The following is an 18784-nucleotide window of genomic DNA, read 5'->3' as shown; positions in this document are numbered from 1 at the left end:
GGAAAGAACAAAATGGAAGTGCCGGAGTGATTAAATGTCAAAAAGGATGATGGTGAAAGGGAAGAACACAGGATACGGACTACTTCACCTGAGGAATTGTGAACAGTACTGAGCATTGTACAATCATTAGTGAGCATCCTCACTCTGACCTTATAATGGAAGGAAGGACATTGATAAAGCAATTGAAGGTAGTTGGGCTTCGCACATCACCGTGAGGAACTCCTGCAGTGATGATCATGAGGCACTGGAAGGATTCCACATTTTCTGATGATCAAGAGCAGACTGATGGAATAGTAATTCACCAGATTGGATTTGTTCTGCTTTGTTCCACATTGTCTGGTAGATCCAGTGTTGTAGCTGTACTGGAATAGCTTGGCTCGGGGAATGGCTAGTTATGGAACACAATTCTTCAGTACCATTGCTGGGGTACTGCCAGGCTGACAGATTTTGCAGTACGCAGTGCCTTCAGTCATTTCTTTACCTCACATGCAGTGAATCAAACTGACATCAGTAATGCGGAGCCTCATGAGGTGGCCAAGATTAATCATTCTACTTGTCACTTCCGGCTGAAGGTGGCTGCTAAAGTTTCAGCCTCGTTGTTTGTACTGATGCTCTGGGTTCCCTCATCAGTAACGATGGGATTCTTGTGGCTTGTTTATAGAATCATAGAATTCCCAGAGTGCAGAAGGAGGCCAATGGGCCCATCGAGTCTGCACCAATTTTTTGAAAGAATATCTTATCCAAGCCCTATTTCTGTAACTCCACATATATGGCCCACTGATGCCCCTAACCTACACATCTTAAGACTGCTAGAGACAACTTAGCATAGCCAATCAACCAAACCTGCACATCTTTGGACTGTGGAAGGAAATCAGAGCACACGGAGGAAACCCACACAGACACGGGGAGAATGTGCAAACTCCACACGTACAGTCACCCAAATCCGGAATTGAACTGTGGTCCCTGGCGCTGTGAGGCAGCAGTGCTGACCACTGTGCCACCGTGTCACCTAATGTTAGCGGTATGTCCAACATTTCTTCCATGTCTAACACTATTTATGAGTGGATATGGCAGGACTGCAGATCTCTGATCTGATCCAGAGCTCGGTCTATCATATGCTGCTTCCACTCTCTGGTCTGCAAGTGGCCGTGTGCTGGAGCTTCACCAGGTTCACATCTCATTTTTAGATACACCCAAGTCTAATTTGTTAATATCTGTAAAGACAATTAGCCACAGTAACACTGTACTGATTGCTGGGAAAAGCCACTGTAAGCTTCCTCTAACTGAAAGAGTACAGTTCACCCACTCCTGTCTGTCTCACAGATAACTTCATATCCATGCTGCCATTGTCTGTTTTATTTCATGGTCTTTAATTTTGCTGCCAAGCTGGTTATGTGTCTATTAACAGTGGACAGTGTTTCTAACACGAATATTGATAGCTAGGGTACTTGTAGTATCGTTATTTGTGTTATTAAAAACACTGCCCATTATTAATAGGGATATAATTCTGACTATTCTGTACTGAGATTTTTACCATTGACAGCTGAGCTGAGCCTTGAGCTCATTAATTCATCAGTACATAAGATACAGGAACAGAATTAGGCCATTCGGCCCATCAGGTCCGCTCCGCCATTCGATCATGGCTGATATCCTCCTAATCCCCATTTTCCTGCCATCTCCCCACAACCCTTAAACCCATTACCAACTACAAATCTGTCTAAATCCTTTGTAAATTTACTCACTGTCCCAGCATCCACCGCACTTTGGGACAGTGAATTCCACAGATTCAGAACCCTTTGGGAGAAGTAGTTTCTCCTCAACTCTGTTTTAAATTTGCTGCCCCTTATCCTAAGACGAGGATTTCTCATCCTAGAATGCCCCACCAACGGAAGCTACTTTATCCATACCTTTTATCAGCTTCTATATTTCAATTTGATCTCCCCTCATTCTTCTAAATTCCAGAGAGTCTGAGCCTAAACTGTTCGATCTCTCTTCATACGACAAACCCCTCACCTCTGGAATCAATCTAATGAACCTCCTCTGAACTGTCTCCAATTCCACTACATCTTTCCTCAAATAAGGGGACCAAAACTGTGCACAATACTCCAGGTGCAGCCTCACCTTGTATCGCTGCAACAATACTTCCTTACTTTAATATTCTATTCCTTTAGCAATAAATGTCAACATTCCATTCACTTTCTTTACTATCTGCTGTAGTTACATGTTAGTTTACTGGGACTCATGAATGAGGACATCCATATTCCTCTGCACCGGAGCACCCTGAAGTCTCTCCCCATTTAGATAATGAGTCGCCTCGCCATTTCTCCAACCGAAATGCACGACCTCACACTTATCCACGTTAAAGTCCATCTGCCACATTTTGGCCCACTCTCCTAACCTATCTATATCCATTCTTATTTCCTCATTGCAACTTACTGTCCCGCCCCCCCTGGGGTGTAAGAGCTCCTGGGCTGCAAACTCTGGAAATCCCTTCCTAATCCTCTCCACCTCGATCTCTGCCTTAACTTTTAAAATGATCCTTCAGCTCCGTTTAACACACGTGAGAGTGGATCCCTCGGGATAGAACTCATCTGATTTCAATGTCATTTGTTAACTGCCTGACCAATATACAGCAGTTTTATATTTTTAATCAAACTGAGAAGCTTACAGACTTAAACATCTATAATCTGAATGACAAATTAACTAGTCTGAACATGTGACCTCCCATCTATGGAATTTCTATCAGCATTTAATTGTTTTATTCTTTTTTATTCTGATGAATGATTTGAGAATAATTATAAATGAATATTTAAAGCTTTCACCCCTGAATCTCGCTGTTTATTGTAATTCAGGTTCAGACACATCACTGACTGGTTTGTACTGAGTGTGGAGGTGAGAATATCTGTGGCTGTTACACTCCGACCTGGAGATCAGAGAGGGAAAGATTACAGGAATCAGAGTAAATCCGTGGTGTTTAACAATAACACTAATACAGACAGGAATGATGTGTAGTGATTGGTAATGACACTATTACTGACACTGATAATAATTTACACTGTCAGATATCCAATTATTATAAACAATCTCACAAAGTCTGGGACTTACCTCAGTGCCTGTACTTTGCAGTCTGGATTCCTCAGAGCCTCAGACAGAACCTTCACTCCTGAATCTCCCAATTTATTGCAATCCAGGCTAAACGGATAGAGTGAGAAACACATTAAAATCAGTTTAATTTTTCACCAGGGAAAGAAACTGGGCCTATTTTTTGTGTCTGAAACTTAGCACCTGTGGGGAACTGATTCAAGTTACGATACTACACCTTAACCAATTGTCATTTCAGCTGAATGGAAAAGAAAATAGTCAGCAATGGAAAAAGAAGAAAAAAAATCGCTATCACTGGTTTGCCTCCTGGTGAAAATCAGTTTTACATCTCTCAAAGCATATATTTTTGTTGAATTGCTCATGGATATGGGCGTCGCTGGCTAAACCAGGATTTGTTGCCCACTGTTAATGTCTCCTAGAGGATGCGAGGGTAATCAGGGACCGACAATGAATGCTAGTCTAGCCAGCAATGTCCACATCCTGTGAACAAGCAAGTAATTTTTAAACATATCCCTCATTCTGGTCTCATTTCCTGATCATCAGAATTACCCTCATGAATCTGACTGACCTGCCAAGTTTCCGGAAATTCAAATTATTTCTGCTGTTACATAAATCCAGGATTTTATGGAAATTGTACAATTTACTGAGAGTTAAATGGTAAAGCTGTGATTCCTTGTACTTCTTAACTCTTGACATTAGATTAATCTGTATAATATCTCAGGGTGAGTTAAGTTGTGAAGTTGTGCTAACTCTTGGTGGAAGATCTATCCCGTGGATTTTATACAATAAGATTACTCTCCCATTGGAAAGCTAAATATTCCTGTTTGATTAGTTTATAGGGGAGGGGTGTCTCCAACATTATTCCATATTAAACAGGCTCTACATTTTCTGCAGGTATGGCTTGTGTTCGATCTCTGGGTATTCCCGGGAATTCCCTCTTCCCAGGAGATCTTCACATAGGAAAAAGGATTATCCGAAAATCCTGTTTCATTTCACTGACAGTTTGACTGGAAATTTTCCAGCAGCAGGTTTCCTCATTCAGGAAATGCTGGTTTCTTCGGCTCAGATCTAAGCTCTGCAGTCCTGCCACATCTAGTTAGTGTATCATGAAACAGCAGAAGGAGGCAGCTTCACAAATATCCCATCCTCATGACGGAGACGACTAACACATCAGTGCAAAAAATATAGCTCAAATATTAGTAACTAACTTCAGTGGCTGAACCATCCAGAGGTCCTCAGCATCACAGATATGTCCTCAGCTAATTCGATTCACTCCACATGGTGTCAAGAAATAGCTGAGGGCACAGGATCCTGCAAAGATCATCGGTCTTGACAATATTCTAATAATTGTCCTGAAGATTTCTTTCCAGGAGTTGCTCTGTTTCTATCCAAGCTGTTCCTGTACAGTTACAACACTGAACTTTACCCAAAGTGGGAAATTTCCCAGATATGACCGTACACCAAAACAGAACAAATCCAATCTGTCCATTTACTGTCCCCTCAGTCTACTGTCGATCATCAGCACAGTAATGGAAGGCATCATCGAGACTAACAAGTGATACTTTAGTCAAGTCTGCGGCTCTAGCCTGGAGCAGTAGTGTTAAACTTAGTTGGGGATCGGAGGGGAGTTGGATCATTTAACTACTCTGAGCCTGCCCACACTGAGTTCAAAATCCTTGCTTTTCCCTGAGATATATGAATGATCTCGGTGTTTACAGTAAAGAGGAAAATTTCAAAGTTTGTTGATCACAGAAATCTTTGCAGCATCAGAAACTGTGAGGAGGGGGGCTTGGGACTGAAAAACAGACCATGGTGGAGTGTACAGATAGGTGGCAGATTAAATTCAATGCAGAGACGTGTGAGGTGATACTTTCAGGAAACATGTACATGAGGAAGCAAAATAAAATAATCGGTAGAATTGTTAACGGATTGCAGGATCAGAGGGACGGGACATATATGTACATCGATCATTGCTGATCGCAGGGTAAGTGTAGGGAGCAGTTAATAAAGAGTACAGAATCTTCGGCTTTACTGTTATGAAATAGTTTATATTTGAGGACATTAGACAATAATCCCCGAGTTTAAGTTTAATTTGTGTTTCCGTGTTTGTGAGCTCAGAAAGGGCCAAAACTTTAATTTCACTTCATGTTAAACAAAGCTGTCTGTCTGGTTTCACTTTAAACTGTCCCTGCATTTTAATTTAAGGTTTACAACATTGTAAGGGTTATAGAGGGTAAAAAAAAAGTCGCTTACATTCAGAGGCCCACAATGAATGATCAAAGCACCGAGTTTCAGACGGTGTTCACAGAGGCTGCCAGTAGAGGCAGGGCAATGCAGGGATTCAGAAAGCAACCCTAACTGAGGATGTCACCAGTGATCACGTGGCTTATAAAGGGACATTGTCCCAATATAACACACACCTACTGTAATACATAACAGAGGGAGAGCTCAGTAAAATAATCCTGATAATAATTAAACACAAACTGTAAGCTGTACCGAACAAGAGAAACTAATTTCTGTACAGCATCGTACATAATCAGATGGTTTCTGTTGGGAGAGGGAAAGATCCTTTTTCAGATTTTGGAGGGAGGCCTTTACAGTTCTAATTATTTAAAATTCATCCCAATAATGTTTTTATTCATTCAAGGAACGTGGGCATCACTGGTTTTGCCAACATTTATTGCCCATGCCTATTTACCCACGAGAATCTGCCTTCTTGAAACGATGTTGTTTTATCAGAGAATCATAGATTTATTACAGGTTCAGAATGAGGCCAATCGGCCCATCATGTCAGCAGCTGCTCTGAAATGAACATTATTACTCTGCACCATTCTCCCACACTTTCTCTGTGACCATTGGACATTGTTTCTCTCTTGACTTCCTTGAATGAACATGTCTCTGTTTTATTAGAGCAAAGGAAATGGCTTCTCAACAATGAAAATATTTGCTATGAGACCAAACAAACAGTTACCTCAACTCCTGACACTTGTGCAGAACGGGTCCCAGCCGCTGGAGCCCTTCACACCGAATGTAGCATTGCTGTAGATCGAGGTGTTTTATTGTATCACAGAGTCCAATGACATGAGACAGGACTGCACAGTCAATTGGGGTCAGTCGCAATCTGCTAAATATAAGTCTTTCTATAGCTCCCATTGTGTTCTGAGCCAGTGCTTTATTCTGAGACTCAAACAGGTAGTGGAATGTGTTCAGGAGCTTCCTTTTCCCAGTTTCAGTCTGTGTGTCTCCAATCTGCCCTTCAACCTTCTCCTTCACCCAGTCAATCACTCGGCAGGTTGTTTGATGAAGAAATTTACCCAGAAATTCCTCCAGGGGTCGAGCTGACTGTGGGGAGGAGAGACCAGCAACAAAACGGAGATATATCTCAAATCGCCCATCTTTCTCGCTGTGAGCTTCACTGAGGAGTTTCCCAATCTCCCCGGGATCTGGAGTCAGGAATTGTGTGAGTGCAGCGACAAACTCTTGGATGGTGAGATGTGGGAATGTATAAACCACATTCTGGGCAGAATCATCTCTCTCTAAAAGTTCCATCAGGAACCCAGACAGGAACTGGGAAGGTTGTAGATTGTACACAATCAAATCTGCATTTCTAAACACAATCTTCTTCTTGGAGACTCCTGAGTAGGCCATCTCACCAAGCTTCAGTAACACATCACGGGGGTTTTCAATCTCTCGGCTATGGTTTTTCAGAATGTTGTAAATATAGTAGGAATATAGTTGGGTGATGGTCTTGGGAACTTGCTGCCGTTTCCTGTCTCTTTGTGTAAAGAAGGGACCCAGTGACAGAGCGAGGATCCAGCAGTAGGAAGGGTTGTAACACATGGTGTACAGGATCTCGTTCTCCTCCACGTGTTTGAAAACAGCTGCTGCCACCACCTGATCTTCAAAAAACTTGTTGAAATATTTCTTCCGTTCATCACCAACAAATCCCAGGATTTCAGCCCAGACACTGATCTCAGCCTTTTCTAATAAATGTAATGCAGTGGGGCGGCTGGTCACTAGCACTGAACATCCTGGGAGCAGCTTGTGCTGTATTAAACTGTACACAATGTCAGACACTTCACACCAGAATTCAGGATCGGTGCACATGAACTGAGGTTCTGTATTTCTCCGATTGTCGGCAAAATCAATCGTGTCCTTGAATTCATCCAAACCATCGAATATAAACAGCAATCCCTCTGGGTTCTTCCAGAGCTCTCCCAGAATATTCCCAAGGTAAGGATAGAAAAACAGTATCAGATTCCTCAGGTTTATTCTACAGTTAATAGTGTTCAAATCCCGGAATTTAAAACTGAAGACAAATTGAAAATGTGGGTATATTTTCCCAGTGGCCCAGTCATAAACAATCTTTTGTACCATTGTTGTTTTTCCAATTCCCGGGACTCCGCTCACTGCTGCTGAATTCCCAGATTTGGATTTTCTCTGGGAAAAGCTGCTCTGGAACAACTGATCAGTTCGGATTTTTTCCAGTTCTTTCCGGAGATGTTTCTCTCTCCATTCTTCATGATCTCGGCCTCTTGCCAGCAGTTCATGTTCGACAAGTGTCCGATCTCGAACACTGGAAATAACCGTTAGCTCAGCGTATCGATCAACCAGCTGGAAAATCTTAACCTTCTCCTTTATGAGGATAGTGTTCACTCTCAGTGTTTCAGTTTGTACCCGGAGTGTCTCCTTGTGTATCTGTTGGAGATCTTCAATCAGAAGAGAGAGAAAATGTTAGTTACATTTCGACACTGTCTTTGCTGATTTGAGGGATTTATTTTACACTGTCAGTCAAGGTTTGAGTAGGATATAAAATTGAGTTATTGGAAACCTCATTTGACAATGATTAATTTCCACTTAAAGTTTCAGTTCGTCACTTAATTCCAATATTTCTATAACATGCTGGGGGTGATTCTCCCAGGAAGGAATCTAAATGTCGAATGTGTGTAAAAACCGGAGTAAATCATGCTGGACTTTTCAGCGGGAGTTTCAAAATGAATCTCCCACAATCTGTGCACAGCACAGTGGACGGACCCTATTCCGGCTGGAGAGACCGGCAGCAGTGCGCTGAGTGGCCACTGTGTGTGCGATGATCTGTCAGCGCAGAGATCAGCGCATGGGTAGTGGCCCCACCATGGCGGCGGCCAGCATTTCTCCCCCTCCGACATGTCCTGACACTCTCTCCCCCCACCCCCAGCAGACTTACCCCGCTGTAAACTTGACACCCCCCAGCAGGCTGATCCCCCCTCCCCACCCTGATGGCCAGCCCCAATCGCTGTCCTCCCTCCCTCCATCACTCGGCCTGAATGCAGAGTGAAAACGGGACTCCCCACTCTCACTCCCACAGGCCCGATCCTCATTAGGCCCCGAACCCTTGGCATTGCTCAATGCCCAGTCAGCAGTGCCAAGGTGTCCTGGACATTAGCATTTTGCCCCTTTGGCAGTGCCGGGGGCCCAGGCTGGCAATGCCCAGGGTACTCCAGCTACCGCCAAACTCCTGGGGGCCTCAATGTCATCCCCTTCACTCTAGCGGGGTCTGGTCTCCAGCTCCCTGCAAATGGGAAGTTCTACAAAACCCCTTCTGATGTGAGGGGGTGGCAGGGTGAGAGGCTCGAGGGCCTGGAAATTTCAGTCCTGAGCCCTCTGATGACTTTTAAGCAGATTCAAATGCGTATTTTAATAATTTATACAGCTCCACGGCGATCTCTCTGGCACAGAGCTGACGGTGCCCGAAATCCAGCTGCTGGAGACGCATGCAGGCTATTCCCCCCAGCGGGGAGCCTGTGAAACGGCTCTGCACCGGTCTCCTGCGCTATAAAAACAGCACAGCGAGCTGGGAGAATCACCCCCATTGATTTTACAAAGGTGATGTTTTAACTCTGATGGTTAATACTTTCCTCCCTGCCCTTATTATAGGCATCTCATTGGTAGATCTTGATTATATAGCAGTTATATAGTTTGTGAACTGGTCAGAGCTCCCAACCTGCTGCAGAAATGGTAAGTGGGATATTAGAGACTGTGTGGGAGCGGGAGAGACTGTAATTGTTCAGGAGTCTCACTGTTACTGTACTGAAACTTCAACTTTCACTGCCATTTATAAACAACTGCTAGTTTTGCATCAAGCCCAGATATTCTTTTTTCCTCAGATTTCTGCTTCAGATCAATGTTCAATTGTGTGAACATCAGCAGTTAGTCTTAGAAAAGGTGACAAAAGTGATTGAGGAAGGAAGGGCCGTGGATGTCGTTTAAATGCACTTTAGTCAAGCATTTGATAAGGTCCCTCATGGCAGGCTAGTGCAAAAGATTAAATCTCACGGGATCAAAGGTGAACTAGCTAGATGGATACAGAACTGACTTGGCCATAGAAGACAGAGGGTAGCAGTGGAAGGGTCTTTTACTGATTGGAGGTCGGTGACTAGTGGTGTTCCGCAGGGCTCTGTACTGGGACCATATAAATGATGTGGAAGATGATGTAGCTGGTCTGATTAGTAAGTTTGTGACAACACAAAGATTGCTGGAGTTGTGGATAGTGATGAACATTCGAACATAAACAGTACAGCACAGTACAGGCCCTTCGGCCCTCGATGTTGTGCCGAGCTATGTCCGAACCCAACATCAAGCTATCCCACTCCCTACCATTCTGGTCAGAGAATACAGCAGGATATAGATAGGCTGGAAAATTGGGCAGAGATGGAATTTAATCCAGATAAATGTGAAGTGATGCATTTTGGTAGATCGAGTGCAGGAGGGGGCTACACAATAAATGGCAGAACCATCAGGAGTATAGATACACAGAGGGATCTGGGTGTGCAAGTTCACAGATCCTTAAAGGCGACAACACAGGTGGAAAAATGGCAAAGAAGGCATAAAGCACGCTTGCCTTTATTGGACGGGGCATAGAGTAAAAAAAATGATGTTGCAGCTATATAGAATATTGGTTAGGCCACATTTGGAATACTGACAATTCTGGTCGCCACACCAGCAGAAGGACGTGGAGTCTGTGGAGAGAGTGCAGAAAAGGTTTACCAGGAGGTTGCCTGCTATGGAGGGTCACAGCTATGAGGTGATATTGAGTAAACTATGGTTGGAAAGATGGAGGTTAAGGGGTGATCTAATAGAAGTTTATAAAATTATGAAGGGCAAACATAGGGTGAACAGTTGGAAACTTTTACCCAGGTTGGAAATGACAAACACAAGAGGTCACAAGTTCAAGGTAAGGGGGGTGGGGGGTGAGGTTCAATACCGATATGGGTGGGATGTATTTTACACAGAGGATGGTGGGGGTCTGGAATACACTACTAAGCAAGGTGGGTGAGGCAGACATGCTGGGATCATTTAAGACTTATCTAGACAGCCACATAAACAGACTGGGAATAGGGGGATGCAAACAAATGGTCTAGTTAGGAACACATGATCTGTGCAGACTTGGAGGGCCAAAGGGCCTGTTCCTGTGCTGTATTGTTCTTTATTCGTTATTTATCAAATATTTTCTGACGTTAAATTCTGTTCCATGAAATGGTAAAGTTCAGTATTCCTTCCCAGCCCACCCAAGCGTTTAGCCCAATGTGGGGTAAATCAGAGCCAGCAACCCACACACTTATCAGTCTGATGTATATTGTCTGGTGGATGATGCAAGGGAAAATATAAGATATTCTTTATGGTCACGGTGAAAAGGGAGATATTCACAATACACATTCTACAATAAATAGATTGTGCTGGAGTTTACTGTGAAATTGAGTCTACCAGTGGATTGGGGAATCCGGTGGACATTGTCATTCTAGACTGATAAGATTCCTCACACAAGGTCACTGTGAGACAGTGTTATTGTTTCAGTGGAAATGAGAAAGTCTGGATTTGGAATGGCCTTCCCTGAGAATCAGTCCGACACACATTACTCTTACCAGTCCCGTTCATGAGGTGAACAAGATTGAACAAGCTCGAAGCAGCAGTATGAGGTTTACAGTAAATTTGCCAATGAAAATATTATTAGGATGATTAACATTGTAGAAAACAATCATATGAAAAAATATGCATCTGACTGAGTGCAGCGAGAAAACACATGGACAAACAGGTTTAAGATAAAGATTAAGATAAATGTGCCTCAAATGTAGTTGTTGATGCAGTGTTGAATAGGGGCATCATTTATCAGGAATAATAGAGACAGAGTGAGAGGAGGGGGGGACGAGCTTGGTGTTACAGGGGGCAGCAAAGTGCCAGGGACCCGGGCTCAATTCCAGTGTTCGGGTGACTCTTTGTGGAGACTGCACATTCTCCCCGTATCTACGTGGGTTTCCTCTGGATACTTTGGTTTCCTCCCACAGTCCAAAGATGTGCAGGTTAGGTTGATTGGCCATGGACTAACGTTTGCATACATCGGGCAGTTGTTTTGCTTTGCATTCTGTAATAAAGTAAGTTCCTTTCCAATCTGGTTTCCCGAGTCATTCCATTCAGCCAGCATTTATTGTCCATCCCTAATTCCCGTGAAAAGGTGCTCGTCAGCTGCTTTCTGGACCCGCTGCAGTTCATGTAGTGTAGTTAAACCCACAATACTGATACAGAGAGAGTTCCAGGATTTTGATCTAGAGACAGTGATAGGTTTAAGGTACGGGGTCAGAGGAGAGCTGGCTAAACGGATAGAGAACTGGCTTGACCACAGAAACAGTAAAAAGTCTGACAACACCAGGTTTTAGTCCAACCGATTTATTTGATAATAGACTCACAAGCTTTCGAGGTTTCCCTCTTCGTCAGGTGAATGGAGAGTTCTGGCCTCAGACAGAGCTACTGTGTTTACGCCAGTCCAACGCCGGCATACCCACATCTTGGCCATAGAAGACAGGGGATAGCAGTAGAGGGGTGCTTTTCTGAGTGGGAGTCTGGAACTAGAGATATTCCACAGATTCACAATCCTTTGTGTGAAGAGGTTCCTCCTCAACTCAGTTCTAAATCTGTTCCCTCTTATTTTGAGGCCATGTCCCCTAGTTCTAGTCTCACCTGCCAGTGAAAACAACTTCCCTGCTTCTATCTTATCTATTCCCTTCATAATCTTATATGTTTCTAAAAGTCTCCCCTCATTCTTCTGAATTCCAAGGAGTATCTTCACGGTCTACTCAGTCTCTCCTCTAAAGCCAACCCTCTCAACTCCGGAATCAACCTAGTGAATCTCCTCTGCACCCCCTCCAGTGCCAGTATATCCTTTCTCAAGTAAGGAGAACAAAACTGTACACAGTACTCCAGGTGTGGCCTCACCAGCATCCCATACAGTTGCAACATAACCTCACTGTTTTTAAACTCCATCCGTCTATCTTTCATTTGCCTTCTTAATTCCCTGCTGCACCTGCAAACAAACAAACTTGTAATTCTTGCACAAGGACACCCAGGTCCCTCTGCACAGCAGCAAGCTGCAATTGTTTACCATTTAAATAATAGTCCACTTTGCTGTTAATCCTACCAAAATGGATAACCTCACATTTACTGACATTGTACTCCACCTGCCAGACCCTCGCCCAGTCACTTACATTATCTGTATCTCTTTGTAGACTTTCAGTGTCCTCTGCACACTTTGCCACTCATCTTAGTGTCATCTGTGAGTTTTGACACACTGCACTTGGTCCCCAGCTCCAAATCATCCATTTAAATCGTAAGCAATTGCAGTCCCAACACTGATCCCTGAGGCACACCACTAGTCACTGATCGCCAATAAGAAAAACACCCATTTACCGCAACCCCCCCCCCAACCCACCCCTACCCTCCTTTGTTTTCTGTTAGTCAGAACACCCAGGCACACAGGAACTCTGTACTGAGATTCACACAGTACTGGGTTTCAGCCGGGTGTGTACAAGACTTCAGAATTAATAGCAATTAACAGCTGGGTTCAGTCAAAAGATGCAATGGTCACACATGTTTGAAAAAAGACACAACAGGTCAAACAAATTGTAATTTGAAGCTGTGCATGGTTGAGTATTAATGACAAAACCGAATCATGCTCCACCCAATTTCCAGTCTTTAATTTTCACTATCCCAGATTTTCACAATCTCTTACAAAAAGGCTCCAATCATTCAGATTCTCAGAAGTGAAATAGTTTATAATCTCCATTTCCTCTCTTACCTTTCAGCTGACTGGATAATTCAGATAAACCATGTGCGATGTCCATATAATCAAACGGATCAGCACCTGTTTAAATAAATGAACTTCCATGAAAACAGCTCTGTGTAATATTACAGTGATATCAGCAGTATTTAAATGTGAAATTGAATTCACTGTGATTTTACCGTACCAAGCTCCTGTATTTCTTTCAGTATTTTATCCAGCTTTGGGACTCCATGACGCATTCTCACAAAGGATTCCCACATCACCCTTTGAGCCCGAGATCCTTTTTCCATCACCAGACTGAGGAGAAGTTTGGAACTGTCCGCCCGGTTTCCCTTATCCACAAGCTCAGTGACTTTCTATGAAGAATAATAATGAAGAATAATGAGACACAGAGTGAAAGATAAACACTGAGAATGAGAACATAGAACATAGAACATAGAACATTACAGCGCAGAACAGGCCCTTTGGCCCACGATGTTGCGCCGACCAGTTAAAAAATAAAACAACAAGTGACCCACTAACCTAAACCAATCCCTTTTCGTCCATAAACCTATCCACAGACCTCTTAAACGCCCCCAAACTAGGCGCATTTACAACTGCAGCAGGCAGGGCATTCCAATCCCTCACCACCCTCTGGGTAAAGAACCTACCCCTGACATCTGTCCTATAACTACCCCCCCCTTAGTTTAAAGCCATTCCCCCTCGTGCTAGCTTTCTCCATCCGAGGAAAAAGGCTATCACTATCCACCCTATCTAAACCTCTAATCATCTTATATGTTTCAATAAGATCCCCTCTTAGCCGCCTTCTTTCCAGCGAAAACAACCCCAAATCCCTCAGCCTCTCCTCATAGGATCTCCCCTCCATACCAGGCAACATCCTGGTAAACCTCCTCTGCACCCTCTCCAAAGCCTCCACATCCTTCCTGTAATGTGGGGACCAGAACTGCACACAATACTCCAAGTGCGGCCGCACCAGAGTTGTGTACAGTTGCAACATGACGCTACGACTCCTAAATTCAATCCCCCTACCAATAAACGCCAAGACACCGTATGCCTTCTTAACAACCTTATCTACTTGATTCCCAACTTTCAGGGATCTATGTACACATACACATATATATATATACATATATATGTATATATACATAGAAAGGATCTGCTCAGTGATGGGATTTCCCAGTTGTTTTCAGCTCAGAAATCAGTCACTGGGCCGAGTCCTGATCCATAATAAACACGGACTGAAAATTCTCCTGAAATCTCATTCCAATCATTAACAATAAACAAATGTGAATCAATTGAACTAGAAATCAAAAACACATTTCAACTAGTGTGGAATCACTGAGAATCTGTAATATGATCATGTGATAGTCATTTGTCCCTCAGTGTCCAACATGATGGGGTGGCACGGTAGCACAGTAGTTAGCGCTGCTGCTTCACAGCTCCAGGGACCTGGGTTCAATTCCCGGCTTGGGTCACTGTCAGTGTGGAGTTTGCACATTCTCCTCTGTCTGTGTGGGTTTGCTCGAGGTGCTCCAGTTTCCTCCCACAGTCCAAAGATGTCAGGGTTAGATTGATTGGCCATGCTAAAATTGCCCCTTAGTGTACTGAGATGCGCAGGTTAGAGGGATTAGCAGGTACATACGTAGCGATAAGGAGATAGGGCCTGGGTGGGATTGTGGTCAGTGCGGAATTGATAGGCCAGATGGCCTCTTACTGCACTGTCGGGTTTCTATGACATTCGATTACTGATTGACAACATGATCCAAGTTTTTCACACACTTAAATCACACTCTGATTTTCCAGGAAATCCTGATGAGATGTGGCTATGTTTTTTTCCTCTCTGAAAGGGTGGTGTGTCTTTGAAACGCTCTTCCTGAAACGGTGGTAGGAACGGAGAGGGGGATGGTTTCTTGGTAAGTCTGGGTTTCCTGCAGCTGCTCCTGTTTCCATTGTCTAAAGCTGGGCCTGGGTAAGCTGCTCTTTCAAAGAGTTGGTGCAGAATGATGGGCCTCCTTATGGACTGTAGGGATTCCTGTTCCCCATGTGTAAGTAAACTAAACAGCAGCGAATCAGAACTCAGACGGAGGGAAATAATGAGTCTGATCCTTCAGTTATTGAAATGGAAGCAATGTTAAAATGAAATTTGACTGACAAATTGGCACTGACTAATTCAAATACCGACTGCTAATTTAGGTTTTGAATGAGCCATTGACAATGGTGAAAAATCTAATGTAATCTTTACCACTCAGTAAGTCAAATTACAGAAACAAAACATTTTTCATTTACAAATTACTGGTATGAAATCTCTGTAAAGAGGAGAGGGGAGTTAGATAGGATTTGAGAGATAGTAACACAGTTACAAGTGGGGTGTGAAGGAGGGGCTGGGCAAGATGTCAGAGACATTTAATGGACAATTTCAGACTGGAGTTTACAGGAATGGTTCAAACTCATTGACTCGTAAACTAGAAGAATGGGAATTTTAAATCAAAGACATCTGAGGACTGGGGGCCATCGTGAGCACAAAGTGATATCTGCAGTCGGACGGGGAACACAGTAAAGGCAGCAGAATCTGAGGAGCTGAAGATAAAGGACAATGTGGGAGGTCCAACAGGAGAACACTAGAACAGACGAATCTGGGGGTAACAAAAATATAGATTCGGGTTCAGCAGGAGCTGTGCTGAGGTGGGAGTAGAAATGTGTAGTGTTACATTCAGGGAATAAGGATATTTCTGCATTGATAGTTATACAGGAAATGGGAGTTCAGCTTGATTCTAAATACTGAAGTCACAAATAATCTGTCCAGGTCTCAGTCAGCCGCTTTGGATCACGTGGAGGGAATTGAATTGTTTTTTTTCTGTGATGATGGGGATCCCATGAAGAGGGTGAAATTAATAACTCAGTAACATATCTGACTGAATATTATTGTGAATGTTTCAGCCTGGTCTTTTGCACTCATGAGCTGGATGTGAAACTTTGAGAAATCCCCTCCACACGTTTGCTGTTTAATTGTCCAACATCATATGCCTTGGTATGGCAGGATAGAAAAGCTTAATGCTGTGTCAGTTGTGGCTCAACTTGCCTGTCTATCTATAGCAGGGTGAGGGGTTGTAGATTCACCAGATTGGCACATTGTTTTTATCTATCCCTGCTGCTGTTCCTGCAATGGTCTCTGTAGTAATTCAGAAAGAGACAAATTCCTCTCTCCTGAAACCCTTTAGTGGAACTAACAAGATGAGTTGCATCCATTACAGTAAACACGTCTGTAAACTTGGGACCTACAACAATAGCGTGGCTTAAAGGAAAAGGTTTTAAACTCCCATCGCTATCTTCCCATTGGGCAAGTCTCCTTTTGCTTAATACGTGACTTTGTACTCCACAAAGCCCATGGACAGATCTATCAACAATCCCCCGTGTCCTCCATAACACTCGCCCCACTCCTCCCCCCCCCCCCAACCTCGAGTCCGTTTCTCCCCCAACACTCCCACCGTGAGGAGTTACTGTCAATCACTTAGCGTTTGGTCTGTGGTGCATTGAAGGTGGGCCTGGGTCAGGCAGTGAAGTGAATAGGGTCCTCTGCTTCGAGGGAGCAACGTAGGTTCACTGATGCAGTCTCCTCCTTTGGTTTTGTTGTAGCCTGGACACCTACTTCCTCAGCTTTCATCTGCGAGTCTGCGCCTTCTTTACCTGGAGAGGTTAATGTGGACTCAGCTTCGAGTTGAGGGTCAACATTGGAAGTGGCTTCTCCATGGGGAATGAGACCTGTTCAGAAGTGGACAACCTGCGTCTGAGATGTTTCTTTTAGGCTTTAAGCTTAAGATGCAGGCCCCGTTTTCTCCATAACAGTCACAGAGTCCCAGCTGGGACCAGCGTTGAAGTTGACTGTGTGAATCAGGTGACCTGCTTCAAACGTTCTTTCTGTCCCTGTAGAATCTTTATTTCTCTTCTGATTTTCTCGTTGAGTCTCCATCCTCCCTGCCAGGTTTGGAAACAATAGTCTCTGTCTGATATGAAGCTGCCATCTCATTGACAGATCCACAGAGGCAACTCCATTCGTTATATGTGGTGTGATCCTGCAGTCAAACAAATATCATGCCAGTTTGCTATCCATGGTTGCCATTAGTTGATTTTTTCCTGCCATTTCTGAAGTTTTGCACTGCCTCTTCCACCAATCTGTTTGATACCCCAAGGTGGCCATTATGTAGTTCCATTAATATTGGGTGTCACCCTGGGGACGGAACAACCCTCGAGACTCTCAATGATCCCATCCCACTGCTAGTCTTTCTTAGCTCGGTAAGGTTGCATTTCTTCACAGGGTCACCACTGGAATCCTCCATGTAGAATCAAATACTGTGGATTGATCTTTCTATGTCCAGCCTCTAATCTGCCTTGTGGAGACTGGAAAACTCTGCAAATGATTTAGTGTCATCACAACCTGATGCAATGCTGGTAAAGGAGACAGGCTCGTGGGTTTTGTGAAGCAGAGGTCGTATCTCACTAACTTGATGGAGTTTTTCGAGGAAGTGACGAAGATGATTGGTGAGGGTAGGGCAGTGGATGTTGTTTACATGGACTTCAGTAAGGCCTTTGGCAAGGTTTCCCATGGCAGACTGGTGCAGAAGGTGAAGTCGCATGGGATCAGAGGTGAACTGGTAAGGTGGATACAAAACTGGCTCGGTCAAAGACTCGGTCACCTGACGAAGAGGCTGTCCCCTCGAAAGCTTGTGAGAATATTATCAAACAAATAGGTTGGACTAAAACCTGGTGTTGTCAGACTTTTTACTCGGTCAAAGAAGACAGAGAGTAGCAGTAGTGCATTTCTGAGGGCTGTGACAAGTGGTGTTCCTCCGGGATCAGTGCTGGGACATTGCTAAATGATTTGGTTTGATTTGTAAATATGTGGATGACATAAAGGTTGTTGGATTTGCTGATAGCGATGAGAACAATTAAAGGATACAGCAGGATATAGATTGGTTGGAGACTTGGGTGGAGAGGTGGCAGAGTTTAATCGGGACAAGTGTGAGGTAATTCATTTTGGAGGTCTAATACAGAAAGGAAATATACAGTAAATGACAGAACCGTTAGCAGTATTAATATGCAAAGAGATCTGGGTGTACAGATACACAGGTCACTGAAAGTGCAATGCAGGTGGAGAAGGTAGTCAAGAAGGCAAGCTTGCCTTCGTTGGCTGGGCCACTGAGTTTTAAAATTGACAAGTCATGTTGCAGCTTCATAGAACCTTAGTTAGGCCGCACTTGGAATATAGTGTTCAATTCTGGTCGCCACACTACCAAAAGGATGTGGAGGCTTTGGAGAGGCTACAGAGAAAAAAAAACAGGATGTTGCCTAGTATGGAGGGTAATAGCTATGAGGAGAGGTTGGAGAAACTTGGTTTGTTCTCACTGGAATGACAGGCGTTGAGGGGAGACCTGATAGAAGTCTACAAGATTATGAAAGGCATGGACAGACTGGATAGTCAGAAGCTGTTTTCTCAGAGTGGAAGAGTCAATTACTAGGGGGAGCACCTGTTTAAGGGGCGAGGGGCAAAGTTTAAAGGAGATGTATGTGGCTGATTTTTTTTACACAGAGAGTGGT

At 43.8% G+C, this 18784-nt stretch overlaps 1 protein-coding gene across 2 annotated transcripts in view; it reads right to left on the bottom strand.

Moving 5' to 3' along the window:
• Nucleotides 1-18784, bottom strand: part of LOC145337395 (NACHT, LRR and PYD domains-containing protein 3-like) — an 87651-nt gene that overhangs the window by 25622 nt on the left and 43245 nt on the right. For both annotated transcript variants that reach the window (XM_080182173.1, XM_080182172.1), the window contains exons 6-9: nt 13377-13548; nt 13208-13273; nt 6074-7811; nt 3106-3192 (exon numbers count right to left, since the gene is read on the bottom strand). In XM_080182173.1, coding sequence (XP_080038299.1) covers nt 3106-3192; nt 6074-7811; nt 13208-13273; nt 13377-13548 — 2063 coding nt within the window. The remainder of the gene's footprint in view (nt 1-3105; nt 3193-6073; nt 7812-13207; nt 13274-13376; nt 13549-18784) is intronic.

The sequence above is a fragment of the Carcharhinus amblyrhynchos genome, unplaced genomic scaffold (assembly GCF_965287045.1).
Source record: "Carcharhinus amblyrhynchos unplaced genomic scaffold, sCarAmb.v2.hapA scaffold_48, whole genome shotgun sequence".
Taxonomy (NCBI): domain Eukaryota; kingdom Metazoa; phylum Chordata; class Chondrichthyes; order Carcharhiniformes; family Carcharhinidae; genus Carcharhinus; species Carcharhinus amblyrhynchos.
Note: the sequence above shows the minus strand (reverse complement) of the source record. Positions and strands in the feature narration are given on the sequence as shown.